General features: G+C 43.9%; 2 protein-coding genes across 16 annotated transcripts in view; one reads left to right on the forward strand and one right to left on the reverse strand.

Moving 5' to 3' along the window:
- MYO9A (myosin IXA) overlaps positions 1 to 15,201 on the forward strand; it is a 279,521-nt gene extending 264,320 nt beyond the window's left edge. For all 13 annotated transcript variants that reach the window (XM_043553998.1, XM_043554007.1, XM_043554005.1 and 10 more), the window contains 3 exons: positions 7,694 to 7,896; positions 9,695 to 9,837; positions 10,506 to 15,201. In XM_043553998.1, the coding sequence (XP_043409933.1) occupies positions 7,694 to 7,896; positions 9,695 to 9,837; positions 10,506 to 10,969 (810 nt within the window). In that variant the 3' untranslated portion in view covers positions 10,970 to 15,201. The remainder of the gene's footprint in view (positions 1 to 7,693; positions 7,897 to 9,694; positions 9,838 to 10,505) is intronic.
- Positions 15,202 to 18,755: 3,554 nt separating this feature from the next.
- NR2E3 (nuclear receptor subfamily 2 group E member 3) lies at positions 18,756 to 25,243 on the reverse strand. Of its 3 annotated transcripts, none has more exons than XM_043554014.1 (8): positions 24,891 to 25,243; positions 24,233 to 24,359; positions 23,957 to 24,060; positions 23,617 to 23,865; positions 23,322 to 23,497; positions 22,193 to 22,439; positions 21,826 to 21,931; positions 18,756 to 19,483 (listed from the first exon to the last, which is right to left on the reverse strand). In XM_043554014.1, exons 1-8 carry the CDS (start codon positions 24,982 to 24,984, stop codon positions 19,351 to 19,353), a joined length of 1,236 nt encoding a protein of 411 aa, XP_043409949.1. In that variant the 5' UTR covers positions 24,985 to 25,243; the 3' UTR covers positions 18,756 to 19,350. The 3 variants fall into 3 exon arrangements, with proteins under 3 accessions (XP_043409949.1, XP_043409948.1, XP_043409947.1); XM_043554013.1 differs by having other exon boundaries at positions 23,322 to 23,518; positions 24,891 to 25,116; XM_043554012.1 differs by having other exon boundaries at positions 23,322 to 23,539; positions 24,891 to 25,116.
- Between the last annotated feature and the right edge of the window lie 283 nt (positions 25,244 to 25,526).

The following is a 25,526-nucleotide window of genomic DNA, read 5'->3' on the forward strand; positions in this document are numbered from 1 at the left end:
CCGTTGTTCTACCCCAGTATGTATATTGCCAGATTCCTTCATTTTAGCCATTTTAATGGGTGTGTCAGAGTGGTCTAATTTGTATTTTTGTGCTGTGACTCTAATGTGCTTCAGCACCTTTTCATACAGAAATTGGCCATTTGGACAATGCAAACGGTTGCAGCCACTCTGGAAAACAGTATGGAGTTTCCTCAAAAAGTTAAAAATAGAACTACCATACATTCAAGTAATTGCACTACAAGGTATTTACCCAAAGAATACCAAAAAATACAGATTCGAAGGGGTACATGCACCCCAATGTTTATAGCAGCATTATCAATAATAGTCTAATTATGGAAAAAGCCCATGTGTCCATCAATTGATGAATGGATAAAGGTGTGGTACACACACACACACACACACACACACACACACACACACACACACACACACTGGAATACTACTCAGCCATCAAAAAGAATGAAATCTTGCCATTTGCAATGACTTGGATGGAGCTAGAGTATATTATGCTAAGCAAAATAAGTCAGGCAGAGAAAGACAATTACCATATGATTTCACTCATATGTGGAATTTAGAAGACAAAACAGATGAACATATGGGAGGGGGAAAAGATAAGCAAACCATAAGAGACTCTTAATGTAGAGAACAAACTGAGGGTTGATGAAGGAAGGTGGGTGGAGGATAGGCTAGATGGGTGATGTGTGTTAAGGAGGGCACTTGTTATGACGAGCACTGGCTGTTATGTAAGTGATGAATCATTGAATTCTATTCCTGAAACCAATACTACGCTATATTTAACTAACTAGAATTTAAATAAAAATTTGGAGAAAAAATAAAGTTTTGTTTGCAGAGATTTTACACATCTTTAGTATGAATTAATACTAGAATTTTAATATTTTTAATACAATTTAAATGTTTAAAATATTTATGTTTTTTGCTCATTACATACAGTTGATTTTGGTATTTTTCACCTTGTATCCAGCAGCCTTGCTGAACTCACTTATTCTAATAATTTTTCTGTGCATTTCTTTAGATTTTCTACCTCTACAATCAGGTTGTTCATGAGTCATGATAGTTTCATTTGTTCTTTTATAGTCATTATGCCTTTTATTTCTTTCTCTTACATCAGCTAGAACCTCCAGTACAGTGGTGGTAAGGATCCTTCTTGGCATGTTCCCCAACTCACTGGGAAAGCTTTTTTTATAAATTTTTTTTTCAACGTTTATTTATTTTTGGGACAGAGAGAGACAGAGCATGAACGGGGGAGGGGCAGAGAGAGAGGGAGACACAGAATCGGAAACAGGCTCCAGGCTCTGAGCCATCAGCCCAGAGCCTGACGCGGGGCTCGAACTCACGGACCGCGAGATCGTGACCTGGCTGAAGTCAGACGCTTAACCGACTGCGCCACCCAGGCGCCCCGGGAAAGCTTTTAATAGAACTTTTGTAGTTTGTTTTTGAGATTCAGTACGTTCCCTTTTATTCTTGGTTTTCTAAGAGTTGTTACTATGATTTAATGTTGAATTTTATGAATTGCCATTACTATATGTAGTTTGGTGTTCATGAGACTTTTCTATTTTACTGACATGTATACAGTGAATTTCTAATGTTAAAACTATCATGTTTGCTAGTAAAATCATCTGGGCCCAGAGTTTTCTCTCTGGAAAGGTTTTAATTTTTGGATTGGTTCAGTCGGTTAAGCATTCAACTTCAGCTCAGGTCATGATCTCACAGTTCATGAGTTGGAGCCCTGTATCCAGCTTTGTGCTGACAGCTCAGAGCCTGGAACCTGCTTCAAATTCTTTGTCTCACTGTCTTTCTGACCCTCCCACACTCACACCCTGTCTCTCTCTCTCTCTCTCTCTCTCAAAAATAATAAATAAATATTTTAAAAATGAAAAAAAAGATTATCCACATTTTAAAATATTTTCTTTAATGGTATTAATTACTTGGGTTTTAGTAGAAATTTCTCCACTCCTTATAAAATTTCAGATTTACTGACATAAAGTTGTTCATAGTAGCCTCTTAACCTTTTCATATCCTTTTCACTACTACATATTTATTAGTAGTGCCCTCTGTTTCATTCCTGCCTTTGGTTATTGTAAATTCTTAATTTTTCTTTCTCAGCGTTGCCAGGTTTTATGATTTTTCAAAAAGTTACATTTGGGCTTTGTTTTTCTCTGTTCTGATGTTCATTTACTCTTATCTTTATTTCCTTTTTTTCTCCTTGGGTTTATTTTTTTGTTCTTTATCTAGCTTCCTGAAATTGATGCTTATTACCTCATTAATATTTAGCCTTTCTTCTTTTCTAATGTATGCATGTAAGGCTATAACTTTAAGGTAGACAGTGTTAAACTGTATCTCATGTATTTTGATATTGTTATTTAGTTCAAAATAATTTCTAATTTCCTTTGTGATTTCTTCTTTGTTCATGGATATTTTAAAGTCTCTTTAAAGTTTCTTAATTTCTGAATATATAGGGACTTTTAGTTTTCTCTTTGTGATGACACTTACAGGAAATTATTTTAAGTTACTTTAAAGATAACCCCTTGGAAATATATTGTCTTGGTATATGTACTTTAAAATAATGAGTATTCTGAAGTCGTTAGATACTGAATTCTTGTATGTCTATTATATCACTTATGTTTATCAAGTTGTTCCTTTCTTTAGCTTTATTGGTTTGTGTGTACACATTTGTTTTTTTCTGTGCTGATTATAGCTTGGTCTGTTTCTTTGAGAATTTCTGTCAGTATTTTACTTTAAATTTTTGGAAGCCATTTCTTAGGTACTTCCAAGTTTGGAAATCTTCTGTCTTCATAATTTGAAATTTTGTCATTGTGAAATAGCCCTCTTCATCACAGGTAACACTTCTTACCTTAAAGTTTACTTTGTGTAAAATTTATATAGTTACACCAGTTTTCTTTTGATTAGACACGATATGTCTTTTATTCCCATATTTTTACTTTCAGACTTTCTAAATTTGTTTGCCTTATAAACTTCATATACTTGGGTTTTCTTTACTAAGACAATCTGACAGTCTTCAGATCTTAACTAGTACATTTAATCTGCTTACACTTAATGTAATCACTGATATATTGGGATTTAAATCTTATTTTATTTTGTGCTTTTTATTTTTCCTGCCTGATATATGTCCCTTTTCTTTATTGCCTTTTTTTGTTTTTTGTGTGTTTTTTTGCCCTTTTCTTCTTATTACTTTTTATCCCATTTTTTTCTTTTGTTAGTTTCAAGTTTTATACTCTTTTTTTTTTTCAGTAGTTAATATAAAGATGACCACATAAATATATGACTATCAGTTAAGTCTGTTAATTTGTGCTTTTATTTTTTTTCTCAGATAATGCAAGGACTTTAATGTGTTTCAGCTATTTTATGGTATAGTTGCTAATGTTGTTTTTAATTTTGTATATACCTTAAATCCAACACGTTATTTTTATGTTTTATGCAGTCAGTATTCATTTTAACTTGCTCATATTTTTACTCTTTTACTGTTTTCCTTGCTCTTTATTTATCCCCCGACTTCTCTTCATTTTTATATGCCCTTTAGTGCAATTGTGCTGGGGACAGATTCTCTGTCTTAAGTCAGTCTGAAAATGTGTTTATTTCAACTTTGTTCTTGAAGGTGGTTTTGCTATCTGTAGAATTCTAGGTTGGCAGTGTCTTTTTCCTTTCATCACTTAAAAATACCATCTATTGTGTTTGCCTCCCATTATTTCTGTTGAAAAGTAACCTTTGAATCCAGTAGTTTCTTCTTTTTACATATGTGTATATATTTTTCATTTCATAATTCAATTTAAAAGTTTTTTGAGTATAATTGACACATAATGTTACGTTAGTTTCAGGCACACAACATAGTAATTCAGCAATTATGTGTTGTGTTATGCTATGCTCACCATGAGTGTAGCCACCGTGTCTCATCATGCAGTGCTGTTACAATATCACTGACCAGATTCCCTATGCTGTACTTTCCATCCCTGTGACTTACAATTCCAGAGCTGGAAGCCTGTATCTCCTGCTTCCTCTGACCCATCGTACCCATCCTCCCACTCCCTTCCCCTCTATCAACCACCAGTTTGTTCTCTGTATTTATAGGTCTGATTCTGCTTTGTGTTTATTCATTTGTTTTGTAGTTTAGATTCCACATATAAGTGAAACCATGGTTTTGCCTTTCTCTGACTTTTTCACTTACCATGATACCCACTAGAGCCATCCATGTTGTCACAAACGGCAAGATCTCATCCTTTTTTATGGCTGAGCAGTAGTCCACATATGTGCACGCGCACGCGCACACACACACACACACACACCATACCACATCTTCTTTATCCGTTTATCAGTCGATGGACACTTGGACTGCTTACATAATTTGGCTATTGTAAATTAATGCTGCAATAAACACAAGGATGTATGTATCTTTTCAGATTAGTGTTTTCATTTTCTTTGGGTGAATACCCAGTAGTGGAATTACTGGATCATATGGAATTTCTACTTTAAAATTTTTGAGGAACCTCCATACTGTTTTCCAAAGTGGCTGTACCAATTTACATTCTCACTCACCATCAGTGTAAAAAGGTTCTTTTTTTCTCCATATCCTCACCATCATTTGTTATTTTTTGTCTTTAAGATGCAAGATGATATCTCATTATGGTTTTGATTTGTATTTCCCTGATGATGAATAATGTTGAGCATCTTTTCACGTGCCTGTAGGCTGTCTGCCCGCTTTGGAAAAATGTCCATTCAGGTCCTCTGCCCATTTTTAAATTGGATTATTTTGTTTTTCTGGTTTTGAGTTGTATAAGTTCTTTATATATTTTGGATATTATCCCCTTATTGGATATATTATTTGAAAATATCTTCTCACATTCAGGTTGACTTTTTGTTTTGTTGCTGCTTTTCTTCACTGTGGAAAGGTTTTTTATTTTGATGTAGTCCTAATATTTAGTTTTGTTTTTGTTTCCCTTGCCTTAGGAGACATAACTAGAAAAACGTTGCTATGGTCATTGTCAAAGAAATTACCGTGTATGTTCTCTTCTAGCAGTTTTATGGTTTCAGTTCTCACATTTAGGTCTTTAATCCATTTTGAGTTTATTTTGGTATGCTAGAAAGTGTTCCAGTTTTTTCTCTTGCATGTAACTGTCCAGTTTTCCCAGCACCATTTGTTGAAGAGATTCCCTGTTGTGTATTCTTGCCTCCTGGGCTCTCTGTTCTGTTCCATTGATTTATGTGTCTCTTTTTGTGCCATTACCATATTCTTGATTACTACAGCTTCGTAGTATATCTTGAAATCTAGAATTGTGATACCTACAGCTTTGTTCTTCTTTCTCAAGATTGCTTTGGCTCTTTGGGATCCTTTATGATTCCACATAAATGTTAGTATTTGTTTTAGTTCTGTGAAAAATGCTGTTGGTATTTTGATAAAGATTACATTGAATCTGTAGATTGCTTTGGGTAGTATGGACATTTAAATATTAAATTTTCCTATTCATGAGCATGGGGTATATTTTCTCATTTGTTTGTGTCCTCTTCAGTTTCTTTCATCAGTGTTGCATACTTTTTGGAGTACAGGTCTTTCACGTCTTTGGTTAAATTTATTCCTAGGTACTTTTTTCTTTTTGCTGCAATTGTGGATGGAATTGTTTTCTTAATTTCTCTTTTGCTACTTCATTATTAGTATATAGAAATGCAACTGATTTTTGAATATTAGCTTTGTATCCTTATTTCAGGTATATATATTTTTCTGACTTCTTTTAAGATTATCTCTTGTCTTTAGTTCTTAGCCATTCTGTTTATGTATGGACTTATTTTTATTTATCTTTCTTAGAGGTTGAAAGCTTTCTTTCAGGTTGATAGGTTGATATCTTTAATGATTGGTTTTGAAAATGTTCTGCCATTATCTCTTTAGTGTTCCACAGGATCCTTTTCCTCTTCTGGTATTCTTTATATATATAGTAGATTTTTTTTATTTTGCTCTCTCTTTTACCTTCTTTTCTGAATTTTTGCAGGAAAAGTTTTGTTTCGCGTTCTCTGCTTGATTCTTTATATTTTCTTCTGACATAATTAACTTCCAGTCTGCTATTTTAGCGATGTCTTTATGCCTCCTTCAGCATTGTTATTTTAAGTCTGTCTGATAGCAACAGTATCTGGAGTCATTGAGGGTTTCTGGGTTTTGTTATTTTCACTTACATTGTCTTGTCTCCTTTTGTGCTTGGTTACCTTTGATTATGTGTCATACATAGTATTTGAAAAACTATAAAAATATTTTGAAGCCTGAGGTGATATTACTTTCTTCCAAGGTGTTTCTGTTTTTTCTCTCAGGTTCTAGGGTACTAGCAATCTGGGATTACTTTAATCCAGTTTTAGGAATTACAATTTTCTGGACCATTCAAATGACTGGAAGCTAGGCTACAATGTCCACAAAGACTGTTATTTCAGTTAACTCATTTAGGTTGCAAACATTGGGGATCCCAGCATCAGGCATGGAAGTTTTACCAGGCAGCAGTCCATACTCTTGCATGGGTCTGAACTCCAGTTTTTATTCTCTACCCCAGGGGTTGGCAAACTTTTCTATAAAGGACCAGAGAGTAAATAATTTAGGCTTTGTGGACTATACAGTCTTTTGATGCAACAATCAATGCTGCCATTGTTCTTGAGAAGAGCCACAACGTGTGAATTAATGAGCGTGAATGTATTTCAATAAAGCTTTATTTACAAAATCAGGCACAAGGCCAGATTTGGCCCAGGGCCATAGTTTGTTAACCCCTGCTATAGTCTGTCAAAAGCTCTGCTCAGATTCTCAGCCACCTCTTCTTAAATTTAGGTTAGCCCTGAATGCTGATCTAGCCTCTCTTTGGTCTGCTGTGTTAAATAGCTCTCTAATGCCTTCAAGAATATTTTGGGTTTTTTATGTTTTGCCCAGTTGCTGTCAGCAGGAGGTTTAATCTGAAATACCTAGTCTGTGGTATTATCAGAAGCTAAAGTCATATACAAAGTTAACCAATTTAACAGCAGTGAGATTTTGTTTCCTCTTTGATCTCAGGAAGGAAATTTCCTGAGGTGTTCTCAGAGAATCTCTCTCACTGACATCCTTTGATATATAAATGACTTTTTCTTTAATGAAACTGACTTTTCAAGACATGTTTCTGTAGTCTTCCTAGAGTGATTGTGTATTCCAAGGTTAAATTTATAGAGCACTGTTGTCCATCAGAACTTTTCTGTGATGATGGAAATGTTCTATATCTTGCACTGTTCAATATGGTAGCTACTAGCCACCTGTGGCTATTGAGCACTTGAAATGTGTCTAGTGCGAATACCAAACTCCAATTTTACTTTACTTTTATTTAATTTTAACTAATTTAATTTTAAATAGCCATGTGTGGGTGGGTACTTAGTTTGGAGTGGATAAAGCTTAGATTAAATGAAGAATCTACTCTCAGTGCAAAATGTGTTCTTACAGTCTCACCCACCAAAGTGTCCATTTTCTAGTGCTTTTGCAAGAAATACTTAACCTAAATATATTCAATGGTCAGTAGTATCTCTCTAAATATCTTAGGCCTTGCAGAATGTTTCCATGTATTCCTACCATTCACCTGGTGTGATGGAAGTACACTTGCTATCCTCAACAGGCCACATAAAACCAATGCAGTCACTCAATTTAGTTTCTAACACATGTTTTTCTTTGCAGGGAAAGGGGCGACTTCGCCGAGGAAACTATCCAAGTCCATCCTCTCCTGTTGTAGTTCGGTTGCCCTCTATGTCTGATGTGCCAGAAGAGACCTTGACTAGTGAAACAGCTGTGGAGACTGACATCACAGAACAACAGCAAGCAGCTATGCAGCAGGAGGAGAGGGTACTGACTGAGCAGATTGAGAACCTACAGAAAGAGAAGTGAGTTTTCAGGAGGAAAGGGAGTGACCAGTTATTACCTGTTTTCCTTTCCTTCATTCTGTGCTTTCTTGATTTTTCCTTACTTAGTAAATATCTCCTATGTGTGAAGCACTGTATCAGGTGATACAGGGCATGCAGAGAAGACAAAGACATGTTACCTGGACTCGGGTAACAGTGTGAGAGTTGTCATTGTATTGACGGAAGCTCCATGAGCAGGGAGACCTGGAGATGCTGAACTGACACACTGCAACACGGTGTGTCAGTCTTAGCCAAGATTCCTCACAGGTCTGAGCCCAGCCTCACTGACTAAATTGGTCTTTAAAAGGAGGAATGAGGATTCCTGGGTTAAGGCAGAGGCCCTTTCAAGAATGGGTATTACCCAGAACTCCCTAAAGGAAGGTTATTATCTGAAGATCAGTGTAGCCATGAGGCCAACAATTAGATGGTCAGGATAAGGCAGCAGCTCTAGTGGGCACTGGGATACTATGTAGGGAAATTGGTTGCAATTTAGGAGAGAGACAAATAGTCAATTCTGTGCCCTCCACCATCACTGGAGAAAGGGTAGGCAACAATAATACTATATTTGGGGGGATAATGTGCACAAGCTGTGGCTCTTTTTGAAGGTACTGTGTACTGGTTCTGGTTGAAAACGAAGACTCTTAAGCTTTAAGGGCATTTTTGTTCCTCAGTCTCACGATCCCAGGTCTGAGAGTTTGATGCATTAGGGAATATGGGAGTCTGTTGAAGTACTTTTTGCGTATCAGGACTGATTCTAGAATTTAGGCAAGCTAAAAAAGCAGCTGGGGCTCAGATATGCAGAACATGATAAGGCAGAAGTAGTATACATTGACCAGGGGCTGGTATTGGAGGTACTGAAGGATGAGTAGTTCAAGCTTGGTAGAGTGGAAGCAAAGCTAAGAAGGCCCTGAAGGAGAAGAGACTTGATGTAAAAAGGAATAAGAATTGGAAGGATAAGGAGGTTGTGGGCTGATGTATTTCCAGGTGTAAGATCTGCCCATTGGAGAAAGTTGCCCACATAATGTGGAGGAAAGCTGGTTAGAAGTAGCAGACATAGAGGAACTTTTGTCTTAGAGGACTGAAGTGAGCTTTTACGAAGACGTTAATTGACACAGATCTGGGTGACATCAAGCAGTAGTAAGAAAGCAAGATTAGGAGCCATGTACCAAAGACGTGAGAGAACAAGGGGGCTGAGAGGCAGGTGGGTGACTGATGAAGAGGAGCAGAGAATGCTGTGAGTGGGAGCAGCATAAGCTGCAAAGAACAGAAAAGATCAGTCAGCATTTGACTTCATCAGAGGCCTCTCTGTGTTTAAGGTGAGGATATCATCTATAGTGTAGTTAGTGCCTGTTTCATGGGAAATAGTTTAAGAGCTAGAAGGAATGTTAAGAGTTTATCTCATTAAATCTCTTTGTTTTGTGGATGAGGAAGCTGAGGTCCAGAGAGAGGAAAGTACACTCCTGCTGCATTATGTATGAGTTTAGAGTGAATTTAGAACCCTGATCTAATTATCAGTCCCAAGTTCATTTTACCAAAATATCTTATAGCTGCAGCATCTTTTCCTGCCTCACTCTTTGCTCTATTATAGGTCCCAGACTTTGCTGTTTTCAACCTTCATCATTACTGTGGCTTCCGGGTCTCCATCGCCACTTTGGTTGAGAACAGTAGGAAATGTGACTGTTTTTGCTACTTAAATTTCTTGCATCATAGGTCTTTTTTCCTGTTGTCTTCGCTCCACTTCTTATCAAATGCTGGTGGATTTCTTGATTATATCTTACAGGGAGGAGCTAACATTTGAGATGCTTGTATTGGAACCCCGTGCCTCTGATGACGAAACCCTGGAGTCTGAGGCCTCCATTGGGACTGCCGATAGCTCAGAAAATTTGAATATTGAGTCTGAAGGTGCCATCTCTGAGAAATCAGGTAAATGAACATACTAGACCGAAGTCTCCAGATTTTTTTTGTGAAGGAGGAGTAAGGATTCCCAAGCTAATAAGACAAAATCCCTTTCAAGAATGCCTAACCTTATGTGAGAAGGTGACAAAGTCCTAAGGAGTTAAATATGTACTAATCTTTGTGAAACTTCCATTATATACTGTTCATTAGACCAAGCCTTTAATGCAATGCAGCTTTTTGTCAATTTTAATGTTTTCTCCTCGATTTACCACAGAGAAAAACCCATAGTAACAACACATGTCGTCTTACCCATGATCCATGTTCCAGAGGTGGTTACAGGCATTGTGCCCTGCTGAGAGATGGGGTTATACCAAAGGAGGTATTTAACCTCCTGGCATGTCTCAGGGAGACGAAGAATTACTACATACCCTGGCAGTTTTTTAAATGATAGTGACAGTTGTAGGCCTCTCCTAATGGCATAGTCGAACTCCAGACTTCTTGGGGTTGATTCTGAAATGACCTACATAGAAATGGATAGCTTCTCGAGCTGTGACTGTGCACAAAGTAGGTCAGCTTGGACCCTTCAGACCTCAGCCCACCCAATTTCACATGGGAATGGTGAAACTGATTCATTATGGAATGATTTGCTTTAGAGAAAATTGTCATTTATAGCTTTGATCTCTTCTTTGAATTAGAGAGAAGCTTAGCCCTTAGCTCCCTGAAGGCAGCTGGCAAGTCTGAATCTTCAAGCAAGTTCCGAAAGCAGCTAAAAAAGCAGGAAGACTCTTTGGATTCAGTGGACTCTTCAGTCTCTACTTTATGTTCGTCTAGCACTGCATCTTCTCATGGGACCAGAAAACGATTTCAGATTTATTCTAAATCTCCATTCTACCGAGCTGCCTCAGCTGGGGAGGTCCTGGGAATGGAAGGGCCACTGGGCCAGAGCAGATCCCTGGAAGACAGGCCTCAATTCATCAGCAGAGGAACCTTCAACCCTGAAAAGGGCAAACAAAAATTAAAGAATGTGAAAAACTCACCTCAGAAAACCAAAGAGACCCCAGAAGGGACAGTCTTGTCTGGCCGCAGGAAAACTGTGGACCCAGACTGCAGCTCCACCCAACAGCTAGCACTCTTTGGAAATAACGAGTTTATGGTCTGAACTGGCAGCTGTATGTCCCGTCATGGCTACAGAGTGGTAAACACACCTCCTCTTCGGGGCCTCTTCTCATCACCTTGTCCACAATAGTCCATCTAATTGTGGTCCTGCCTCTTGCCCAAGCATACAACTGAGAACTTGTGTGCTAATTTCCTGGGCCTCCTGCAGAAGCAGAAAAGCCCCTTTGAAGCCTGCTGGGGATGGTGCCAGCTGTGCCTTGGCTGCTGTATTTGACTGGAGATTCCACCAGACAGAGCCACCAAGGGCCTGGGGATTTGGGCCAGTTGTGAGGTCTTTGTAGTTGCCTCTCCTCCGTCTTCTTTTCCTTCCCAGATGTGGGTGTTGAACTGGAGGGGACATGGTGGGCCTGAGGGACCCGCTGATTTCTGACATTGAAAGAAAACATATAAATCTTTCTTAACCATGAAAGCAAAAGCCTTTGGGTTTATTTTGGGATAGTTAGGAGCTGGAGCAGAATATAATTTTTTTTCCAAGGATTTATAAACAAAAAGCCTAAGCCCTCTATTTTAAGATTTTTGAGAAACACTCCATGTTATATTTTGGGGAAAGTAAAAAAGTAATTGTTTCCATGAAGCCATCAGAGCATGCCTCAGACATCTGGTTACACAATGAAGAAGAGAGTACATGTTTTGTTTTTTGATGATGTTCAGTGTCATAATAATCAATGCTGGTTTCACTCCTGGTTAGTTCTTGCCAAACATACTGCATGGGCTAAAGTTTCAGTAGCCTACTTTTCTCATATTTCCTGGTCCTAGGATTAGGTTCCTCTGATTTTTTTTAAAAGTCTCATCAGAGACATGGTGATCCCTAAACATGAGGGTTTCATCCTAATCCACCCAGGCCTTTCTCTTCGTATAGATTAAATTGAAGATCACAAACGAACCTGTTCATTTGCTGGTGGATTTCCACCATAAACTCAGACAAATAATGTGACCATTTAATCACTTTTCCCAAAACATTTACACACAACACTGCATGAATAAGTGTTAACAGAAAGCTGCCAAAAAATAAAAAAGTTTTTAATATAACCATCTATTATCTTCTTTTCCTCAGACCATCAGTATTAAATAGATGAAAGAAAAATCAAGGACTACTTGAAGCTATTTTTGTTAATATTCTGGTTACTGAAGTTTACTGTAAATATATATGTATAGTATGCGTATTTCTTTTTAACTTTATGCTTCCCTCCTTCCCATGGAGTTTCTTCCCACAGATTAGGGGCCATTGGATAGGGGTGAGAGCCACTATCCCTGAGTTGAGGGAAAAATCAAACCATCTTTTTCACCACTGGGTGTCTCCACACACCTGAGCTATAATAATAGTATTTTAAGCTTCTTAGCATTTGTGGGATTAGAAATCTGTTTTTGCTATTTATAATATATGGAAAATGAAACATGATACTCTTTCTTGAGATAAGTATGTGAAAATGTTTATTTTTAAAGTTACTAAATGCATCTTGTCTAACTACCACATGCACTGTTCTGAAAAAGAGCCTTTACCATCTGTAACCTGAATTTTGGTTATTCTTTCTTTTCATACTTCTTCAATTTGAAGTTATGGAAATATTTAGACTTTTGTTAAGGCAGAGTCTCTCCTGTTACACAACACTGAACCTCATGTCACTGCCTCAGTGGTTATTGTCAAGCCCCAGAGGTCGGACTTGGAACATCATTCTGAGTGGCAGCTAAAGGTAGCAGGAGTCTTACCTCTCCCTGGTTTGGTTTCAGAAATGAGCTAGGGAAAGGAATCTTTTTAAATCTCCAGAATGATGATGGCTGTGAGTAAATGTTAGATTTTATATCCCGCAAACATCTGCCACCTTGTTTGTGCCGAGGAGTAATAAATTTAAAGCCTTTAAAAATCTGAATTTTGGAGAATCTCCTAGAGGAAAACCCAGCCCCTCAGCGTGGTCATGTCCAAGTGGGATTGCTGGAGCCTCAGGGCCCCTTGCCGGGCCACACAGGTCTGCTTCAGGATTCCGGGGAGAGGAGTGTCCTCCTGGGCATTCACAGCTACTCTCCACTTGCTCCAGAACATTGGTTAAATACTATACAAAAAAGATATTACCCTTGTCGGATAGTCCTTTGGCCCTGAGGAACAGCCTGGAGGACACATCTCAGCATATGTTCTCCCTTCTAAATCTTTGCGGATTTTGTTTGTTTGCAAAGTAAGTTTTTGGCAGTTAAAAAAGAAACTACTCATTATAGGTAGGTCACTTTATAGGAACTAGGCAGTGGATGATAAGAGACTTTATAATTTTTCTCAGGGACCTGAAACCTGAATTTGGATAAAATTAAATAAAAAATACTTGTTTTTCAGTTGCTAGATTTGTGGATTTCTAGTTATTTAACAAACTGCCAGAATGGAGGATGGTGGGGAGGAGAGATCCACACAAATGTTAAGAATGGAGAGCAGGTGTGGGACCCTCCCTTTGAAGGAAAGAAAGCTTTTCTTCTCGTAGGATAACAGGTGTTGTTGGCCTGATAAAGAGTTGAAGCCATAATTCTTAAAAGCTGTCAGAACCAAGTGCTGTATCTTCTTCCATCTGATCTTAACTGGTCCTCTCCATGGTTCAAGTTGTCACCACAAAGCGACGCTGTATTACAGTCACTTACAATGAAGATGTTAACCCTTAATATGTGTCAAAGTCATGCTTCCTATTGCTTCTCCTTTGCTTTTCTCTGCTCTCAGATGCCACAAACAAAATCCCTGCGTGGCATCAGTGGGGCAGCCCCCCATCTGGAGCCCGTACTCCAGAATACAGAGAAATTCTGTTCATATCACACATTCCCAGCCCCAAACAAAGCCCAGATTTTCACTTCTCCCCATTAAAGCCAACATATCCTTTATCATGGAAAATGTAATAAAAGCAGAGAAGTATAATTTTAGGGTTATGCTGTGTATCATTAAGTGAAGCAAATCTGTTCAACAGCAAGGATCAGGCAGGTGGCATGCTTAACGCACTCTGTACTTCCTGCCATTTTATTTACTTTGCCACTCTGGCCTTCTGGAAACACAAAGGGAGATAGAGAGTTCCCAGTATGGGCCTTGCACAGACAGGGACCTGAAGAAGGGATGGGATACCAGACCCCTACCTTCTCATGCTTTGGAAACCTGGTGCAGCTCTTACCCTGCTGGGAGGTTAGTGGAGACTTCCTGTGTTCCGTGACAGTAGGGTTGTTTTCACTGTCAAAGTCCGAGGACGGGGGGCCTAGAAGAAAAGAGGAGCTCCGGCAAGGTTCTGCAGGCCCACTTCAGTGACTGTGGGCCACGATTTTTTAACTGTAACTAACGAATGTGTACCTTTTATAAGCACTTTGGTGAACTAGAGAAGAAAGTATTCTCAGGATGTGTTCAAAGCTAAGAGGGTTTTTATTTTAAAATGAAACACAGTCCAGATGGCTTTGCTAATCCTCCTCTCTTCTCCCCTGTGGTGGGAGCTAGGCATGGGGCATGCGTCATTCTGTGTTGACAAATGTGTTATGTCTGTCCATATTTTGTGACAGTTCCCCAGCACTGTCCCCCAACAACACCATGCTAGCCTTGGTGTTTGAGGAAGTCCTCTGTTCTTCTGTGCCCCTAAAATATTTCTAACCACTTTTCTCTGGAACCACTCCCACGTTTGATTTGGTGTTAAAGGAAACAGCAAGATGAAGAATGTGGAGATGGATCTATTTGGTCTTGTTGGTCTCTTGGCTAAAACTGTTTAAGGGGCCTGTCACCTTGCTATCCATCTATATACTTAATGCCTGTTTATCAGCCCTCTTAGGTCATATAAAAGTTGCACCTTTTGAACCAAGTAATTGTATTTACTAGGGGAAAGGTGTGGATTACAGATTAGTATTATATTATTTTAATGGATTTAAAGTAATTTATAAGTATGCTGAGTGTAAATTTTTAAGACTATGTATTGTAAAAGGACATATCCTGTGAAATATATCATTTTACTGTTTAACAGAATAATTCTATAAAAAGAATGATTTATCTCACCCACGGAACTGATTACATTCCTGATGCAATCAACAGGCACTTTGTAATTTCCTTTTGGGTTGGTTTTTTTTTTTTTTTTTTTTTTTTTGGAGGTGGGGGAGCAAGACATCATCTGTATGAAGTGCAGTTTGTGTCACTCAGAATATGCACTGTATAGCTACACAAAAGCAGCTTGATGAACAAATCACCCCGTGGCTCATTAAAGAACAAAGCTTCCAGAAGCAGCAATCCGTGTGGTTTGTTTTCTGACCATCCTGGCTCCCACCCTAACTCACTCCAGTCCCACTCCAGTGGTTTTTGTTTAAGGAAAGGACTGAGCAGTTGGCAACGTACAGAAACAGTAATTACTGGAACTCAGCTGAATTCAAGTGAAGGGTGAGATTCAAGCTGTTAGTTTTCTGTAATGGATGCTAGCTGCCAGCTGTTAAGACTTCCATTTAATCAGCTCAGAGCTAGGTGGACAGCCAAGACCGCAAGTCTACATTTAGGATCCTCACCAAAAAGACTGTGAAGAAGTAGCAATATCTGCTGTGGGCCCAGGAATTCAAGCCTAGGTTGTGCTTTTTGTTCTGGCTGTGATTTGGAGAAAGTTGAGAGCCCTTTCTGGGTGTCAGTTTTCTCATCTGTAAATGAGTTCCCTTCCTCGGGTTTACTTCTCTGTATAACTCCTGCTGACTCTCAGGTGTCCAAAGGGAAGTTTACTGGAAATTTACGCCTCCCCCTTGAACTGGGTTAGATGTCTTGTATTCTCAACAGAGCCCAGTATTTGTGCCATCAAAAATCTGTTTGATTAAGCTTCTCAAGGCAAGAAGTGTGCCTATCTTGCTGACTCTTAGATCCCCAGCACCTAACAAAAAGTGCCCTTGCTTAGATATTGGATGAGCAACGTGAAGGAGATTGGGGGTTCCCAAATGCCAAACCAGGTCGAAGGTGAAATAGAAAATTGTTCAGTTTTTAGTTAGAATTCTGAGATCATCTTCCCATTTCTTTTTGCATTGTTTATATTTACATTTTTGCAATAAGTTTACATCAAAATAAGGATGGTGAATTGTTTCTTAAAATGTCTTTCGTTGGCCAAATAAAACCTAGAAATGCCATTAAAAAAAATTTTTTTAATGTTTATTTCCGAGACAGAGAGAGAGAACATGAGTGGGGGCAGGGGCAGAGAGAGAGGGAGACACAGAATCCAAAGCAGGCTCCAGGCTCTGAGCTGTCAGCACAGAGTCCAACGTGGGGCTCGAACTCACACACCGTGAGATCATGACCTGAGCTGAGGTCGGTCGCTGAACCAACTGAGCCACCCAGGCACCCCAAGAAATGCCATTTTTGAGACATCCCCTGTGATAGCTGAATCTACAACAAACCTCCCAATTATGAAGAAAGCAGAAAGGTGTAAGGAGACAAGTTCTAAAGAGACCAGAGCCTTGTGTTTTTGTTTTTTGTTTTTTGTTTTTTTGGTTTTTTTAATTGCTCTTCTATATTGGGTAGCAGTACAGTGTCTAAGAGCCAGGGACATAACCATGAAAGCAAATCAGACACATGTAATATCTGATTGTTGAGTCTGTGGGCATCTCGGATTCCTATCTGAGTATGTCTCCTCCCAGTTCTGGGTGGCCATTTATCCATTCATCCAACAAATATTTGCTGAGCACCCATAAACACTGTCCCAGGTATTTGGAGTAAATTGGTACAAACAAAACAAAGCTCCCTAACCCTGTGGAGCTTGAATTTTGGGGGAAAACAATGTCCACAAGATGGAGACTAGTCATCCACAACACCTGGATTCCACAATCAGGTTATATTTATTAATTTGAATGGTGCTTCTTGGCATCTTTGGGTCTTTCTCTGCCTTTCTTACCATGAAAGTCCCTTAAGGGTGCAGGAGGATGAGTGTCCCTCCAATCTGCAAACTGCAGTTGAAAAGAAAGGCCCAGATAGGCCCACAGAGACGACCTCCATGTGCTTCATAACCAAAGACATTTCTAGATTTGGGGGCAAAAAAACTTTCACAGTATCCTCTTCCCTAGCAGCAACAGCCCTAAATGCAATGAAGGAGAGCTCTTTTCCATCCAAATTTCAGTGGGGCCAATTTACAGCAAAATGTTGAGTAAATCCTTCAGATCAACTAAGCTCTATATTGTATTAGGAAAACAAGAGCCACTCAGTGTATTTCAGGTGAGAAGGATTTAAAAAGGAATCAGGGTTAAGTTTAACAATAAACATTAGAAGGACTGGGAAAACAAAGATCAGAGAAGCTCCTGCAGAAGGTAGAGAAAGCCAACACAGATCTCAGCCAAAAGATCCAAAGTTAAGAGCTTGCCTCGAAGCTACTGCAGTTCTAAGGAAGACTGCCTGAAACCTCCGTCTTCCCACACAGCTGGCTGCGACTGCCTCCAGAGAATAATGGCTTCCTCCTTTACCTTCCTAGGCCCCTGTGAGTGCCTGCCTTTCATGAGCGAGCCTTAGGCAAAGGGATCCTGGGAAATGTAGTTCCTGGCATCTCCGCAACCAAGACAAGACCTTAGAAGGGGGGGTGGTATTGATGCCGGTTGCCAGCAGATAATTCAGTTTATGTAGCTCCTCTAATTCTCCATGACTTCCTCCTGGAGATCTCACTCTCTCCCAATATAGAATTGCTGTGCTCACACATCCCAGACACCAGCCTGTGAACTTCAACAGGCCACCTTTGCACTCCTTTATGTTCTCAGGAGCATGACTACAGGGTACATGTCCAGGGCGTATCTGGTCCTATTTCATCCTTGTGTCTTGCTACAGTGCCTTTGCTCGGACTTTCTGTTTACAGACCTTTTAAACCCTATGGTTAAAACTTTTGATAAGCAATTAGATAGTAAAATGACACTGTAGACATTAAATCGCCTACATAACTGAGGCATATCTGATGCTTTTAGAAGACCCAGAGTAGTTTGAGTGCTCAAGTGGGAAGGGCTTAAGCTGGGCAATATTTACCATACTCTTTCCTCTCTGGGCACCGGCCTAGCTATTGTCATTTCCAGAGCAGAGTGTCCTGAACCACCTCCTTCCATCAAGGCAGGATATCTCTGCAAGCTAGAATTCATAACACAGGCCAAAGGGCAGGGAACCCCTAGGATTTCACATATTTCTCACATGACCTTTTCCTTCTTGACTTCAAGCATTTCTTCTGTGGGGACAGGAAATGCAACAGCGTTGTCCAGCGATTCCAGGAGTGGAGGGGTGTGGTGGGGCGGCAGTGCCAACTTCAGAGGAGTTGAGTCCCACTAAGGTTTGTGTTCCCTCCAAGCCTCAGGGTTTTCGTTTATCAATGGGGATTATAGGTCCCTGTCCCAGAGCTAATCTGAGGATTAAATAACACGGGCATTCAGCGTTTGGTTCACTGCCTGGTATAAAGTAAAGCAAACTTTACTACCATTTTGTAGGTCTTTTGCATCTGCCTTTGAAAAGGATGAGGCTTGGCTGAGCATTTCTCCCTAAGGAATTAAGAAGTGTTAGAGATTCCCCTTCCCCAAAAGTGCCTGTAGCTGCCTGGTTTTGAGTCAGATGGGCTCACCTTTGTTTCTAGAAGGGTGAGGAAGAACAGGAAGAGAAAGGCTGAGAGAGCCTGTGGGCTGGCGGGCCCCCATCTGGAGAGAGGCTGGCCTTTTTGCTCCTGTGGGAGTTTCTGAAGCTAGACTTGAATTTGTTGCACCTGGACTCTGCCTTGGCATGGAAACCAGATGGAACACAAGTCTGTGCTCATTCCTTCCATGTCCTCAAAGGGAGAGCCTTTTCCACATGTGTTTTCTTTTTTGTTGTTGTTCACTTTTTTATTGAGATTTAACATAATACAGTAAAGTACACAAATCTTAAGTGCATGGCTCAATTAATTTTTATGAATTAGTAGATTTGTGAAACCACCACCTGGGTCAAAATAAAAACCATTTCTAGCATGCCAAAAGGCTCCCCTGGGTCCTTTCCCAGCCACCCACCTCCCTCCCCCTGAGGTAAGTACTATTCCAGCTTTTGTCACCATCCGTTAGTCTTGCCTGTTCTTGAACTTTGTATAAGCAGAACCTGTGCCTGGAAGGGTTCTTCGGTTCCACTTTTATGTCTGTGAAATTCATCCATGTTGTCACATGTGTTGGTAGTTCACTCTTCTTTATTGCTGTTTTCCATTAAATGAATAGATCACGATTTATTAATCCATCCTATTGCCAAAATACAGTTTGGGGCTATTAGGAATAAAGCTGCTATGAATATTCTTATAATCTCTTTTAGTGGACATTTCTGCCTGGTACGTGTGTACCTACAGGTGGAATTGCCGAGTCACAGGGCAAATGTTTGGCTTTGGTAGATTGTTTTCCAAAGTAGCGGTGCCCATGGTAGTTCCACATCTCTCAGTTTTTGAACATATCACAGAGGAGCTTCTCCATTGGAGTATTCCCTATGGTCTTGCGGAAAAAGAGGAGCTCAACCCGTTCAGAAGTGATAAACCTCAAGGATGGGAGGAGCAGGAGCAACTTCCCAAACCTGAACGGGAGAGAGAACAACATCAGTTTTATCGGCAGCTTCTGAGCACGAGTCATGGGGGCGGTGGCATAAGAAAGGGTGCGTGAATATTGTTTATTATGTGTAAAGATTGGAAAGTGAGGAGTTATTTACATTAATACTATGTATGAATATATCAATCACATATATGATTATTATGATAGCTGTGGTCAATACTATAGATATTTGAGTAAGAACATAAATTCCCCTGTGTAAGCCCGTTAGGATGATAGAGTAGCCATTAGTGAAAGTGTTCTGAAGTTGAAGCATCATTTTTGTGGTGAGATACTCCTCCAGAAGCAAAACAACTGCAGTTTTCAGTAAGAACCATTTGCCAGGGTGAGGGTCCCCAGCGCAAAGAAGGAAGGTGGATGGCGAAGCTCCACAAGACAGACGGGAGGGATCAGCAGGGTTCAGTGCCCAACATCAAGGAGGCCGCTCCAAAGTGGGGCAGCTCCACCCTCAACTCCCACCATGGAGGTCTGTGGGAGGCCTTCCCTCATGGGCCAGGTATCCGTGGGACTTGTTCTGCCCACCCAACCCGAGGGCTTCCTTTCTCTTGCGGGCGCCAAGTGGGTGGCACCCCGCAGTCCTGCCCCTCTCCCTTGCTCCTTCCCTTCTTGTTCATCTGAGTTGGGGAGTTTCAGGAAGAAGTAACTAGAAAGTCAAGTTGAGAAACTGTTTTTCAAACTGCAGGAATTCATCCCCTAGTGGGTCTGAAATTAAATTCAGTGGGTCACCACAAGCCTTAAAAAAAAAAAAAAAAAAAAAAGAAACGGAGTAAATTACTGTCTGCAAAGTAAGTGAGGTACTTTTCGGTGGGACTTTGTTTCAGTGTCTGTGTGTGGACTGGGTTGTGATGGGAACTGTATTTCTTCCTGCCTATTGCAGTTTCTAAAAACTGAAATACACGGACTTAGAGAACCGAAAACCTCTCTGTCACTTCTGTCTGTAGTTGATACTGAACTGCTAAGAGGTGACGTAGGAAATCTTAATCAGAATTGGAAATCTGACACCAACCCAATATGCCCGGACATCTCTGGGAGCTGATCCCAGTAGAAAGTCTGGGAGGGCTACTGGATGTGTTGAGTGTCTGGGATGACTGTGCTTAGGACACTCTGTCGCACCTTAGGAACAGCTGTTTCTCCCCATGCTCATAGGCAGCAGAAATCTTTCTGGACAACACCATATATATTCCTTGTATACTTTGACTCCTTTTAAAGGGAGGTTACCTCCTGACATCATTTCTCAGATCAGAGGTGATTTGAAGATGTTCATGTTCACCTAACTTCTTCAGAGACAGCCACTGAGCACCCCAAAAGAATGCAGATAATAAGGTATAAAATAGCCAGTAGATGCCTGGAGGTCAAGTGGCCCAATCTATGCCGAGGCTCCACTGCATCTACTGGTGTTGAATGAACATGGCCCCTGCCCCCACGCTCCCCCAGCCACGCTCTCAACCTGGAGCTCCTGCCCCCAAACCCAGCCAGGGCCGGGCCATCATCCATGCACGTGGCTTAGCCCAGTGCATCCTGACAAGATGTTACCCTGCAGCTCCAACAGACCTGGTCATGTTCCCTAAAAACTATCTCTGCCCGACGTCCCTTTTATTTCTTGACTCCTTCTTCTGCCCGATAGCACCTCTTCTCTGGCTCCAAGTCCGACCCATTCTGACTCCTAGAGGCTCCTGCCACTGTCCTCTCCCTTCCACTCCCTATGGCTACTTCTGGAGAGCAGGACCCCAAGGACTCCCCGGGATGAGGTCAGCGTGCACCGCCCTCCCCGATCATATTCTCTGTACTCACTCCAGCTCTGTGCACAACACCCTTCTGCTCAAACACATACGGTGGCTCCGTCTGCCTGCCAAATCACATATGGCCTTTGGCTGGCATTCAAGTCCTGGACAGGCTGGCCCCAGAGCACTGTTCTGGCCTAATCTCCCACCTCCTCACTTGGCAGCAACCTGGTACACCTTCCGAACTGGGCTCCTGTCCTAGATACCCACATAGATACATACATAGAGATACAGGTATCTGAACTTCAGTATCTGACTAGGGTGCTTCTCGTCTTCAGTGTGCTCACTGGGCGGGGGTCGGGGGGGGTGGGGTGGGGGGTGGGCATCCTTGGAAGCCAGCAACTTTGTCTTACGCTCATTTTGGTCCCTACTCCTGGGGCCTGGCACACAGTGGATGTTGGATTCGGGCCGGATGAACTCAGACCTTTGGGCCATCTGATCAGTGCAGCCCAGAGATGATGTCAAAGCGGTGGGGGGAGGGTGAAGAGGAGAAGGGACAGGTGGGCAGGGAGGCACGCGCTCAGGTCACCTCACAGGCTGGCTGGGGTGGTGCGCCTTGCTGTGCTGGCTCAACATCACTTGGGACTGGTCCTGCAAGGCCTCCACGTGCTCAGGATCCTTCAGGCCTCGAGTTTCTGGAGAGAAACAAGCATCGGCAGTGAGCTCCTCTCCCAGCCTGCCCTCCGGTCCCTCCGCCCCCACAGTCAACCAGGGCCCTTAGGAGGGATGAGCCGGGCTGTGCCTCTCTCCTCCTGCCCCCCCAGGGAAGAAGCCTCCGCCCACCTGGGACTATGTGGGGCCATGGAAGCAGAGCGAGAGGCAGAAGGAAATCACTGGCATTGTCGTTCTTTGACCCCAACGGCCTTTCTTTAAGGCCTGGGCAAAGACTGGGCTACCTGGTTTGAAGAGGACCAGGGCCTTCATGCAGGCGAACTCCGTGGGGTCCACCGCCAGTGCTCGGAAGCGTGAGATGGTTTCTTGCAGCACGCGACTCTCCGCGCTGGCCAGTGCCAAGCGGCCCTGGGAGCTGCCGGCAGCGGAGGCCTCAGGTGCGGCCAGCAGCGGGCAGCTGTCCAGAGGCAGGGACCACTGTATGGCTCCGAGGAGGAAGAGTTCACTCCATGCCTCTTCCAGCAGGATCACCTGTGCTCAAGAAGCAGCGTGATGACTGAGAAATGACCTGTCCGGCTCAGCCTGCAACCTCCGCCACCTTCTCTGGGGCCCTAGGAAAGGAAGGGCTGGTCCCGAATGCCCAGACCTTCTCCTGACCTCTGCCCGACACTGGCCAGGGGCCCAGAGTTCTAGGATTTGGTATGATCTGGCCCAGCTGTGTAGGCTCCAAGACACTATAGCCTCCACCCAGAGGCTCAGCTGGAACATTTGGGAAGTTCCGAGAGCCGAGGGAAGTTGGGCCGCCTCGGGGGCACACCCCACGAGCATCCCAAGTTGAGTGCGTTCAGCAGGCTCTGCCTGACTTCTGAGCCGCTCCTTGCAAACCGCCGGCCAAGGACTCAGACCCTCAGTGTGCCTCCCTTCCTGGGTTTATCGTGACACCTCCGCTTGCCCTTGAGACGCTCAGAGGGAAGTCCTACAGGTGAAGAGGTTAGGTGGAAACTGGAGCTTTGAGGTCAGAGGCACTCGTGCTCCCAGGGAGCCCAGAGTCACCTGCTCACGCTGCTGACGGGAGGGCAGACTGCCCTGTCACACAGAGGGACTGTAGGACCTGAGGGTGTGTCTAGGGGGAGAGAGGACCCAGGGGGCCATAGGCATTGCCTTCAAATCCCTGGTCTCTGCGTCACCTCCTAGCTGCACGTCCCACCATCATCTCTGCCCAGAGATGTGAGCGCCCCCAACGGTCACGTCCCTGAGACGCGTATCCCTGACCAACACGGACCCAGAGACATGTGCCCCCACACCGTCACCACCATCCCCAGGTTTCAGGCCCCCCGCCCCCAACCATCGCCTGCACGACAGTGTATGTGCCCCCAACCCGGCTGACCCAAGTGCATCCCCTGACACGTGTACCTGATCCCGGAAGGGCAGGTTGGAGAACACGGGCAGGTTCTTGGCCCACTTGACGGCCATAAAGAGAAGGCGAGCCGATGTCTCATGGATGCTGTCCAGGCCACACGGGGATGAGGAGGAGTATGGGGATGAGGGAAACTCGGGATCATTGCTGGTGACATCAATATTCTCATCGGCTGTTGGAGGAGGAGGCTGCTCTGTGGCAGGGGCAGGGGGCGCTCAGGGCCACAGGGGTGAGGCTAAAGCCTGCTGCGGCAGCACCCAGCAGCCAGCACCCAGCCGTCCCCCCACTTACCGTCCTCTGGCTCCAGTTTAGCACACGTTTCGGCCGTTATAAGGCTGGCCATGAAGTGGTGGTGACCTGGAGGTGTGAGGGCCCCGGGCCCCAGGGCTCTGGCTGCAGAAACAGGCGTGGGGCCCCGTGGATTGGGCCCTGCCGGGGCCAGGGGGGCCCCCAGGGGCTCCAGCCGGCGCTCCGGATCTGACTCCATGCTGGCCAGCCGGACCTGGGCTGTGCTTCGCGGCTGGCGTTCATTCTGCACAGCTGGGGAGGCAGGAAGGGTCAGGACCCCCCATCAGTCCTGTGCCCCCGTCTCTTCTGCCATATAGCTCTCCGGGCCGGCTCCCCGACTCACCGTCCTGGTTCATGCCCTCCTGCAAGCACTTCTTCAGCCGGCAGGCCTGGCACTGGTTCCGGTGGGCCTTGTCCACCTGGCACATCCCTGCCCCCACCTGGCACCTGCAGGAGGAGGCGAGCCCCAGGGTGTCAGTGCCCCACCCAGGCCCTGGACTTGGCTTTGGGACACGTTTCCCCCAGTCCCTTCATCCCTGGACATCCTCCACCCCTTCCCGGGCCCCCCCCCCCCCCCGCAGGGCTCACCCCGGTGGGGGTCCTGCCCCGCCCCCCTCACCGGTAGATGAGCCTCCGCCTCACGCTTCTCTTGAAGAAGCCACTGCAGCCGTTGCAGGCGTAGATGCCATAGTGCTTCCCGCTGCTGCTGTCACCACACACGCGACACTGGAGCGAGGGGCCCACGCCTGAGGGGCAGGGGCAGGGCTGGGTCACACCCCTCCCTCCCACCTTCTCTGGGAGCCCTCCCCGCCTCCTTCCCTTTCCGGTCCCCACCCACATTTAAACACACTAGTACTCTCTCCTCCTTTACCTACACACCCCCCCACCCCCCCAGCCAGCTTCTGCCCTCCCACCGCCTCCTCTGGGGGCCAGTTGGCTCCAAGAGCACGCTCTCTCCCTTCACTGCCCTGGCTCCCATCCCTTCTCTGCAGGTGACTTCAGGCTCTGGCATCCCACAGAAACGTTCCTGACCACATCCCTGGGAGCTCGACTGCCACACCCCAAGGCTGCTTCTCCCTCTTTTCCCATTAGTTCAGCTGTCCCATCCCGACTCTGCTGCCTCCCACCCCCCTCTTTCTAGGATTCTGGGTTTGCTGGCCTGTCCCCTCACTCTTGCCCACAGACCTTGGGGCTTTTTTTCGTGGTCTCTGCAAATCTCAGGTCCTCCACACTCCACTCCCCCAAGGGCCCAGATGCTGCCTCCAGGAAAGCCATACCTGCCGGCTCCTCTCCCAGGCCCCATGTGCCTGGAGACTCCTTCCGGGAAGCAGCCGCAGTGGCTGGCACAGCTGCAGCCATGTTGGCGCTCATCCGCAGGCAGTGGGCCTGGTGCTAGCAGGTCCCCCGCTTCCTGCCTGAGGGAGGCCTCCTGAGGGGGCGCAGCCGTGCTCCCCCTCTTTCCACCTCTGTCCCTCTCTTGGTGCCCCCGTCTCTCTTCTATTTCGACTTCTCTGTCTCCCTGGCCCTGGTGGTCTCCCTCTGTCTTTGTCTCCCTCCCGAGTCTTTCCTCTCTGTTCTGTCTGTCTGTCTGAACTCAGGAGCTGCCCCAACTTCCCCTCACAGCAGCGGCTCTGGATCTAGGAGATTTCTCCCAGGGCAGCACTGGACGCAGCTTATGATCCTCTTAATCTTTACTGTCTCCACAGGGGATCAACCAGCCACACCTGCAGCGTCACCAAGGTGCCCGCTGAGCCGGTCGATCTTGCTGCCCCCACACCAGCCCCCAGGCTGCCCAGGGTCCCCTGGTCCCTTCCCCTCTGTGCCCTCAACCTGCTCGCAGTTCAATGCCAAATCTTGAAGGGAAGTGTGGACTCCAGGTCCCCTAGGACTTTAAACCTCTTGGAGCTGCTTGG

Source organism: Prionailurus bengalensis, chromosome B3 (assembly GCF_016509475.1).
Source record: "Prionailurus bengalensis isolate Pbe53 chromosome B3, Fcat_Pben_1.1_paternal_pri, whole genome shotgun sequence".
Lineage (NCBI taxonomy): Eukaryota > Metazoa > Chordata > Mammalia > Carnivora > Felidae > Prionailurus > Prionailurus bengalensis.